General features: G+C 40.9%; 2 protein-coding genes across 2 annotated transcripts in view; both read right to left on the bottom strand.

Annotated features, from left to right (window-relative positions):
• Window positions 1–1,848: 1,848 nt before the first annotated feature.
• On the bottom strand, window positions 1,849–2,892 carry LOC306738087 (E3 ubiquitin-protein ligase TRIM21-like; the record flags this gene model as incomplete). The annotated part of the gene is made up of 2 exons (XM_079219916.1): window positions 1,849–2,577; window positions 2,674–2,892. 2 exons carry the CDS (start codon window positions 2,890–2,892, stop codon window positions 1,849–1,851), a joined length of 948 nt encoding a protein of 315 aa, XP_079076042.1.
• A 2,437-nt stretch (window positions 2,893–5,329) lies between these two features.
• The window catches only part of LOC306738088 (uncharacterized protein), a gene marked incomplete at its 5' end in the record, with an annotated part of 5,468 nt that continues 248 nt past the window's right edge, over window positions 5,330–10,549 (bottom strand). The window contains 5 exons of the mRNA XM_079219917.1: window positions 5,330–5,910; window positions 5,995–6,090; window positions 7,381–7,464; window positions 7,614–7,952; window positions 9,984–10,056. Coding sequence (XP_079076043.1) covers window positions 5,771–5,910; window positions 5,995–6,090; window positions 7,381–7,464; window positions 7,614–7,952; window positions 9,984–10,056 — 732 coding nt within the window. The 3' untranslated portion in view covers window positions 5,330–5,770. The remainder of the gene's footprint in view (window positions 5,911–5,994; window positions 6,091–7,380; window positions 7,465–7,613; window positions 7,953–9,983; window positions 10,057–10,549) is intronic.

A 10,549-nucleotide genomic window follows, 5' to 3' on the forward strand; every position in this document is an offset into this window, starting at 1 on the left:
ATCTACACACTGAGGACAAAAGGCAAAGTGTGACTAAAAATGATTTAAATACATAATGAATCATTAGAATTTCAGTTTAATTTGACTTTACTTCTTGTAAGTCTTCCCTTAAGGTCATCTGACCATGTGTCATAATGAAATGAAAAGAGTAACTTCCTGTTTGACATAGCTGTGAGTTTTGTGTTAAGTTATTGAAACACAGTAAATATCATCAGCTGTCACTCACCAGTATTTGGGTCAGCTGTGGAGAAAATCCAGACAAGCAAAGTGTAATATTTCTATCGACAGAAGCAGACTTGACTCGACTGTTGATTTGACAAACATTAAGTTTCACTTCAGGAACGTGACGTAGAAGCCCCGCCTCTTCAGCAGAAGCCCCGCCTCTTCAGCAGGTCTGTTGGGAGGTCGTGTTTCCTCCTCCAGGTTTAGACTTTACTGTAGTTACAGACATGTGGCAGTTTAATCTCTGTATGGAAACTATTATGTATTTTTAGCTTCCTTTTCCTGCAGCCACCAGAACCCTTTTCTCAAACAGAAGTCAGTCCCACATGTAAACAATAAATATGTTTGTGTCACTTCACAGTCCAATGCAGCTCTGCAACAATCTCACTGGCAGTCACAGCTCAGCTCACTGTAAAGCTCTAACCTCCTCATGTTATACTTACTTCTTATCTATATTTGTTGCTGAGTCAGAGGAGGAAGTTGAATAGTGTGCAGTCTGTTCAAGCCTTTAACAAACGCTCCTCTCTGATGTGTCTGTGCTGACATCTACTGGTCACAGGAGGGAAGCACAACACAACTTTGGGGATTTTATGGACAAGACTGCAGTTATAAAATAAAAACGTCAACAAACAGTTTCTTCTTCTGCACATGATTTTACTGCAGTGATACTTTACAGCAGAGTCATTTCATTCATTACAAAACGAGTTTACATTCACTTTACAGCATCTGTTTTTGAACCAATGTTATTTTCTATCATGTAAAAGGCGAATGTCTCTCCAGAGCCAGTGTCCCTTCTGGGCTCCTGTAGAAACATGGCGGAGCAAGATGGCGGAATATGGAAGACAAGCCGCACCGGAAGTAGATATAAATATTTTTTTCTAAGCTAACAAAAACACTACGAGTCTTAGTTTGAGGTGATTATACACTGATTAAAACATAGTTATGAATATTATATTACATTGCTGCTCATTAATCCCCCTAAATGTCACACACTGTTCCTTTAACATAATATAATTAGAGGAAAGTCATCCTCCCTGTTAACATCTGTAGAGATCAACAGAGTTACAACCACAGTCCACAAGTAAGATCATAACATAAAACAAATATAAATCAGTACAATTGCAACCTTTGTCCAGTAATTTACATTCTGAAGGCAATTTCAACTTCTCTCTGCATCGCTGAGCGTAACAGACAGAGCTCTCAGGTCTCTTTAAGAAGCCTCACAGTAGAAAACAATCCACCTTTATAAGAGTGACACATACTTAAAGATACTTTTCATGCTCATGTTTTAACCCTGAAGCTGTTTGAGTGACACAAATGATTACTGACAAATCATATTCAGATGAAAAAGAGTTTACATGAGATATTATCACTAAATATGTACATGCATTACCATCAATTTCATTAAGTCTTTTATTCCAAAATGTATCAGTCTGTCATTGTTTGATTTGTTTTTATGTCTCTAATTCATTGTCGTCCAAATGTTGACCGCTGTGTCAGTATTGTAGTAATAAAACTTCTGTCTGGTGTATAAATACACTGGACGTATAAAGACTACTTCAATGTGAATATGTATTGTTGATAATGCATTATTGTTCAGGGAATTTCTGATCATAAAAAAAAGAATCAGCCAGTTTGATTCACAGGAGAGATGATGAGAGGTGCAGAGTTTTTACCACCATGATGAAGACCAGGACAGAAGAATGGGAAGAGTTTCTCCTTGAAGGAGCAGCCAGTAAAGGAGTAGATAAGAGCTGCAGCTTCTACGTCATAGAAGGAGACCAGACCCTCCTCACAGTCCACAAACACCCCCACCTTCTGAGGCCCAGACTTCAGGGAGAGAACAACTGAAGGGTCACCAAGAGCTTTGTACTCATTTCCATTTATCAAACATATAATCCAGTAACCATCTTCAGGACTCAGTGTGATGAGTCCCTTCCTGTTGGTCGACTCTCTGGCCACTCCTAAAGTCCAGTGAGTCTTTCCTTTAACTTGAACCTCAAAGTAAAATCTGACTGAGAAGATGCTCTGCTTTCCCAGGACTAAACTATATTGAGTAAATCTCTCTGGGTTGTCTGGGAGATTGTTCCTCACATCACCATGATGTACTTGTTTCCCGTCATCAGACAGGATGAGTTGAGGATGAGCTGTATCAGGATCAAGAGTCACATCCACTGCAAACTTCTGGACCCTCTTCAGCTCATCTTCAACAAACAGCGTCTTCATCTCTCTCACAGGGTCCATCAGCTGATGTCTCTTCAGGCCTGACATTGTCAGATGAGGCTCCAGGTGAGTCTCACAGTAGGAGGCCAGACACACCAGGCAGGACTTCAGGGCCTTCAGTTTGGTTCCAGTGCAGACGTCACAGGGAACTTCTCCTGGTTTGGACTCTTGTTGCTCTGAGCTGCTGCTGCTGGCTTCCTGTTGAGCCGACTGTCTGAACTGAGAAACCATCTCAGAGATGAAGGTGTTGACGCGCAGTTTAGGTCTTATGGTGAAAACCTCTTTACACATGGGACACTGGCACCTGTCACTGATATTCCAGTGTTTAGTGATGCACATTTTGCAGAAGTTGTGTCCACATGGTGTGGTGACTGGATCAGTGAACACATCCAGACAGACGGAGCACAGAAACTGATCTTCAGACAACAGATTGCTGACAGCAGCCATATCTACACACTGAGGACAAAAGGCAAAGTGTGACTAAAAATGCTTTGTTACACATGTCATTTTAATTTGTATAAAAAGATTTCAAATTACTGCAACATAAAAAACAAACATTGTATTGAATTCTACGTAAATGTTCATTTAACTGAGATTTCCATCTGACCAGTGTCAGGAGTGTAACTTCCTGTTTGCTTAGAGCTGTGAGTTTAGTGTTAACGCTAGTTATGGAAACACAGTAAATATGATCAGCTGTCACTCACCAGTATTTGAGTCAGTTGTTGAGAAAGAACTGAAAAAGTCAGTTTAATATTTCTTGAGACAGAAACAGAGTCTTGTCTTGACTGCAGCTCCGCCGTCGCTGTGACCAAGTTGTATCTGAGGGTCAGGGTGCGACGAGGAAGCGCTCCTCTTATTGTATATGAGGTTTTATTTCCTCCTTCAAGTATATGAACATGATTTTAATGATACACATGTGACACAAAGGCATTTCGTCTTTAGGGAGCAAAGCGACCATGGACCGGGGTTTGTTGCAGATGTTTTACATTACATTTCATTTAGCTGACGCTTTTTTTTGCTCAATACACCGTAGACACAGCAACCGGGAGCAATTAGGGGTTAAGTGTCTTGCTCAAGGACACATCGAAATGGACTAGCAGAGCCGGGAAGGAGGAAATAAAACCTCATAAACAAGCTGCAATAAGAGGAGCGTTCCCCCCTGACCCTCAGATACAACTTGGTCAGAGCGACTGCTGGTGCTGTAGCTAGATTTAAAGAAGAGTCTCAATATAGCAGAGGACTCCTGTGCTAACTTTAGTCCGTCCCAGATTGATCATCTTGTCGATGGTTCTACTGAGAGTGACTCTGGACTTGATAGCCGCTCTAAAGAAGAGGATCATTAAACAAAGGAGGCTCGCTCCACGGTACAACCCTCAGACTCGCATATCATATTGAAGCAAGCATCACGGAAGCTTGAGGGCATATGGCGTTCCAACAATCTAGAGGAGTCCCGGTTAGTTTGGCGGGATAGTCTGAGAACATATAAGAAGGCCCTCCGTAAAGCCAGAGGAGCTACTACTCATCACTAATAGAGAAAAACAAGGACAACCCCAGGTTTCCCTTCAGCTCTGTGGATCTGTGTATTCCTACAGACCTCAGTAGTGATGACTTCATGAACTTCCTCAATGATAAGATTCTAACTATTAGAGGGAAGGTTAATAACGTCCTGCCCTCAACCAGTACCGATCTATCCTCAAATAAGTGACCTTAGAGGAAGCTGTAAACCTTGATATATATTTAGATGCTTTTCTCCCATCGACCTCAACCAATTGTTTTCAATGGTTTCTACTTCTAAACCTCCTGTCTCTTAGACTCCGTCCCGACGAGGCTGCTTAAAGAAGTTTGACCTTTAATTAGCGCCTCTACTAGATATTATTGTAGTGAACGCTCTCCAGAGAAGGAAGTGTAGGGTTTTGGCTCCTCCCCCAATCGCTCCTTCTGAGTTCAGACTTCCCTTTATTGTCCTGCCGTCTGACTTCTTGCCCCATATGTGAGCTGGTCAATAGTCACAATCTTAATGTGTATTATTTAGCAGAATGGAGTTCCCTTTTAATCTGTTTTGCTGCCTGTGATAGAGCAGCTATTTTTACATGGGCATTTTATTGTCGCCTTAGTTTGCTGTGAACAGGTACATTTTAATTAATTTGTGTGAAGTGGGAGTTACTCCTAAATGACCTACACATTTTGTGACCATTTACTTTTTGTTCAGTTTAGCCCCACGTGGTTTACTTTCTTGTTTGTGTGCTTCTGATTCATGTATTACGCGTATAGTTTACTCCAGACACGTGACCCCAAATCTGCTTTAACTGAATTCATTGGATGTGTATTTTTGAAATATGAACTACTGTTTTAAATTAAATAGTATTAATATGAAGTGATCTGTGCTTTCAATGTGTCCCTCCATCATCATCATCATCATCATCATCATCACAGCAGGTTAAAGCCTCATTACAGCGTTGAGATGACAGAAGAGCTCAACTCCTATTAAAAGGATTAATAGTCAAGATTATTGTGTACTGAAAAAGTTGCATCCTTTTATTTTATTAACAAGATGTAATATAGATAAACATTGTCAGCACAAATGTTTTGACTGCCCCCTGCTGGTGATACAGAGTCACTGTCTGGGTTACGCTATCTCTGGTGTTGTTCAAGGTGAATCATTAATTAGTACAAAATGTGTTAAATGCTTCTTGATCACATTTTATTGCCGTAATCTCTTCATTAGCTTGGATGAAATGTTTGATGCAGAACACCGTGGTGTGTTTTTAATTGTCTTCAATACAGGATTTGTGAATTATTTTCACCGCCATGAATCAAACATTAAATCACAGAAATAAGAGCAAAAAAAAAAAAAAAAACACTGGACATCAGGTATATATGTACATATAGTATATATTTATTTGCACCGTCTGTCGTGTCTAACGGCTTCAGCTCCACTTCTGAGAGGTCGTCCTGAACCTTCCGGTCCCTTCGGCTCGGCGAGCCGGAGATCTGAACTCTGACATAAAATATGAGACGTCAGAGTTTTCAGCCGCGTGAAGAACGACGGGGTCGAGCCGCCTGGAAGACTCGTGGAATACAGAACCGGGGGAATCCAGGGCTTCGTTTTTACAGCTCTGATTCTCCCAAAGAGGGAAGTCCACTTCTTCAGACGCGATTCTACCCGTTTTCAACTAGAGGGGAATAAATCATCTCAAATAAATTATGTTTAAAATCAGGAGAGACTAAAACACTTTCCTCTCCCTCTAAAGCCTGAAGAGGAAACTGTGTCGCCGTATTTTTTGGGGGGGAATTGAAACGCAGATCAATAAAAATGTCCTTAAAATCAATCGGATGAGCGGTTCTCGTCACGGACCAACGGCTCTCCGGCCCCGATGTGACGGCCTTCCTCCGCCTTCGTTTGTTGGGTCGTCGCGGTTACCATTTCAAAGTGCGTCGTCCTCGTCGTTCCTGTGAACATCTCCTCTGAGAAGACATAGAAACCACTTGAGACACAACTCAGGAAAGTCTGTGCATGTCGCTGAGAACTGGTCACAGTTTGTAACTTACTGATCGCTTCACGTTTCCACAGAAGAAGAACGACAACAAAAACAGCAACACCGACACCGAGGATGATTTTCCAGGCAGCCGGGTTCTTTGCAGCATCTGAAGGAAAAGCAGAGTTCATGAGGCTTTTATTTAATGTGGTTATTCATTCTGACGATCACCTGTAGCGCCCTGTGCTCGAGTACAAGAAGCTGACGAATGCAAGGCAGCAGTATGCCGTTCGCCATATGATATTGAGAGTAATGATTCTATGGCGATTGAGTCACATGACGTGTACCGAGTTATAAATAAGCCGTCTGATGGCAGAGCACGTGGTTTAGATCAGTGTTTTTCAACCTTTTTTGAGTTGCGGCACATTTTCTTCAATAAAAAAAAAATCCCGCGGCACACCAACAACCAAAAAAGTTACAAAATGTCATATTGTAGCATAATGCAGCATATATGGAAGGTAATTATTGCGCTACCTACTGGCATCTAAGAGTATTTCATTACTAGGCCAGCCACTATACTGCAGGCTCAGACGCTCAACAATGGAAAATCATTTGCAGCAACTAAATCATATTTTTTTGGACCGATTAATTGAAATTGGACATTTTCCCACGGCACACCTGGATACCTCTCACGGCACACTGGTTGACAATCACTGGTTTAGAGCATACTACTGCTGAACACCGTAAATATGAACATGAACATTCTCTCACACACGTTCAGTGTGTACAGATGGAGATAAGACGTCACTGCTTGTGGTCTAATCACACAAAATCCTCCAGAGACCTCCAGTAGCTCATAATGACGCCATGAGAATATTACTGAAGAGAGATGGCTTCAAGGATTCAATTCTGGATTGGTAGAACAGGCTTTTGGCTGCAGAGATACTGCAGCCAAAAGCCTGTTCTACCAATCCAGAATGAAATCCTCTTTTTCTAACCCCCCAAAAAATCTCCATCTCCTCCAACCTCCTTGGCTATCACAGGCACTGCGCTCTCCCTCTTCTCATCCGACCTCAACGACCGCACCGACCGGGTAACCTGGAGAGGATCTGTGTCTGAACCTTGTCCTCTCACTACTGGGGTCCCTCAGGGCTCCGTCCTGGGTCCTCTCCTCTTCTCTCTGTACACCAACTCTCTCGGCTCTGTCATTCGCTCGCATGGTTTTTCCTACCAGAGCTATGCTGACGACACCCAACTGATCCTCTCGTTTCCCCAGTCAGAAACACAGCTAGCAGCAGGAATCTCTGCCCGTCTGACTGACAGTGGATGTTGTTCTGAGTTTGTACTCATGGTTGAAATGCACTTATTTTAAGTCGCTTTGGATAAAAGCGCTAGCTACATATAATGCTGTAAAATAAAGAGAATCAAACGTTCCTAAAGAACGTTTAAAAACGTTCACCTTGATCTGCTGGTTCTTCCTCCACTGGAGCGACAGTCGTGCTGGAATCAGGTCTCTCTGTCTGGTTCTGTTGGTGTCTGGGTTCTTAAAACACACATATACAGAAATGTGCTCAGTACTTTGAAAACACAGGATAGAATATCTCAGTGTTTAAATCTACCTGGGCTCATCTGGTTAAAGAAACACGTTTAAATAATCCACATATGATATCTTCTCGCATCAAACGTGCTCACCAACAGAGAGGACGGTGACGCAGTAGAGGTTCAGCTTTGGGACGAAGCATCTGTACGATCCAGAGTCGATCTGAGTCACCGAGGAGATCTGCAGCGACAGGTTTCCTCTGCTCAGGTCTCCGTTGAGAGTCGTCCTGGTTCTGAACTCGGTCCTCTGGTCGTCCTGGTTCTGCCGCCGGTGTCGATACGAGAGGACCACCCCGCTGAGGCCCTCTTTCTTCCAGTCCACCGTGCGGTTCACCACGCTCACCTGGGGAGCCAGGTGACATGGCAGAGAGACGGCGCTTCCTTCTTCTGCCACTATCGGGGAATCCGGGCAAACGGCACGACGAGGCTCTCCTGAGGAGAAAACACAACTTTCATTCAGCTTGAAAACCTCTGAAGGACACTTCTGTCCTTTGTTCTGGTCACTTTGACTCTGCCCCATGATTAACTACGAGATTACTATGCAGATATTATTATAAATAACAGTGGCGGCCGGCCAATAGAGGGCTAATAGCTACTAAACTAGCATATTAAGATCAGTCAACGTCTGGTGGTTATTATATAAGTAAGTGACCCAATTTGTGTTCTGGCTTTAGAAACTGTTTCAGTCAATGTTTGTTGTTTTTGTTTCATGTGTTTTACCTGCGTTAAGATTAGATGCTTTTATTTTGAAGGCGGCTCGAGACATTAAAAAGGAAGTCTCATTGTATGTCAAAAGCTATAAGCAAAATATGGTCATTTTTTAATACAAATTAGAAACAGTATTGTTATTAGCACTCTGCAGAAGAGGCACAAGGTTAGTTAAAGTTGTAATAACTATGTTTTGAGGAAATTGCCGTGTGGGCATGTTATTAATGCAAACGAGGACTAAGCAAACATAATTATCATTTTTGTGCCTTTGTACACAGCTCTTAGGTTGGTTTTGGGAATTTATCAATACATTTGAAATCATCAGTCAAGTGCAGGACTGTCTTTCGGAGAGGTATGCGACATGATTGATTATATATATTTTTATATACACTGAATTGTATTAATAAGATGTCCTTATTATGTCAAAGTGTTGGAATAAATGTTAAATATTTAACTGCAAAGTAGTAATGCATGATACCTTTTTTTTGTATTGAAAAAAACTGCAGTACAACTCTGCAACCACTAAGACAAGTTATGAATGAGTGACATGAAGAGCAAACGCACTAAAATGAGGCTAAAAGCTCAAGAAAGTCTCGCTAATATCTAACAAAACGAGCGGTATTTATTAACGTTATTGCGATGTTCGGGTCAAAACTTCAGTTTAATGGAGAAGACACGACGGAGGTGAGTCTGAAAACAGCAATGATAATAACTACGGCTGTAACGATTCCACTGACAATGTGGTTTAATTCATATGTTTTACTCGAGCCAAGACGTAAACTTACCGGCAGCAAAGGGAAGAAGACCGAGTGAAGTTATCAGGGTCAAAATCATTATTAAATCCATGAAGCGCTTTATTAAAAAGGAAACGTGTTGGTCCGTGGGCTTCATGTTCAGCTTTAAAACAATCCCGCGCGGTCTGTGGGTGTTGTGACCAACCGCATGCATGTCTGCAGGAGCGCGCATAATCACTTCCGCTTTATTTTTCACAACATGATTTGTATGACTTAGTATATTTATTAGTATAGGAAGTATATTTAAATGTTTTTGAGTAATTCATGTGTTTGACACTCCGTGGAAGTAGCGTCTATTTTGTTCCAGGGAGATGAATAATTAAAGTCAACTTTTAATTGGTTATGAAACATGTTTAAATGTAATACCGGCGCCTCTATATGACCGATATAAATATAATAAGACGGGACAAGCAGCGTGAGGTCTGCGGTCCGGCTCCAGCAGAGACCGGCCCGCCGTGGACAGACAGGGTTTCGGCTTCACCGGAAAAAACGTATAAACTGTGACTGGCTGTATTTATTTTAGTTCTGCATATCGATCATTTTGCACAGGAAAGTTCTGTATGATTATTAATATTATTGGTTGATGATCAAAAAAGTGATCGATGAGGATACATTTACATCAATAAAGCATAATTATTGTCCTTTTCCTCCAAATTTGAGGGGAGAAACAGCAACGAAGCGAAAAAGGAGTCAGCTTCAATACTTTAAAATACATATATTGTTGGTATTTAAGCATTTCATCACACATTTACTGCAGATGATGAATCTACAGGCTCACGAGCGGGTATTAATACACTAGTTCATAAAATGAACGCACGCGCTGCATCTACACATCTTTATAACGTACATTTAATTTAAATAAACACACGTTCTTAAGGAACATAGTTAATAACTGTTCCTTACAAAGCTCAGTCAAACCTGCTGCACTTTGCTTTATTAGAGTAAAGATTTAAGTTTTTACCTGAGAGACTTGTGTCGTCCACATGCTGAAAGCAACAAGTTAAAACCGGAAGTTGGGTCTCCTCGTGCTCCTCCTTTCAATCATTTCCCGCGAAGTTTTGGGTTTCCTCATTGGCCGAGGCGGCGCGGGAGTTTAAAAAATGTACTTTTTGGCGGAATTTTATATACACGAGTTAAAGTTCATATATATATGAGTTAAACCCACAGTCCGTTTATATTCTGTCATTTTAACGGAACCAGAGACAGTTTAAATATTAACAGTCAAAGAAAACACTGCAAAAAAAGAAGAAACTATTAAATTGAGAAAAGTAAACAAACAAAAAACACAATTGAGAAATAATAATAAAAAAAGTTGCAATGGAAATTAAAGGTAAAAATAATAATATGGAAATTATAAATAAGTAAAAAAAAAGTTTTCTTATTTATATTTTCCATTTATTTTAAAGTAAAATAAATAAAAAACGCTTTATTTTCCTTCCTGTTAGCTTGACAGTTACATTTACTATTTATTTTCTAATTAAGTACATTTAGTCTGTAAAGACTGTACTTTTCCTCTTTCCTGGTACT

Source organism: Taurulus bubalis, assembly GCF_910589615.1.
Source record: "Taurulus bubalis genome assembly, chromosome: 6".
Classification (NCBI taxonomy): domain Eukaryota; kingdom Metazoa; phylum Chordata; class Actinopteri; order Perciformes; family Cottidae; genus Taurulus; species Taurulus bubalis.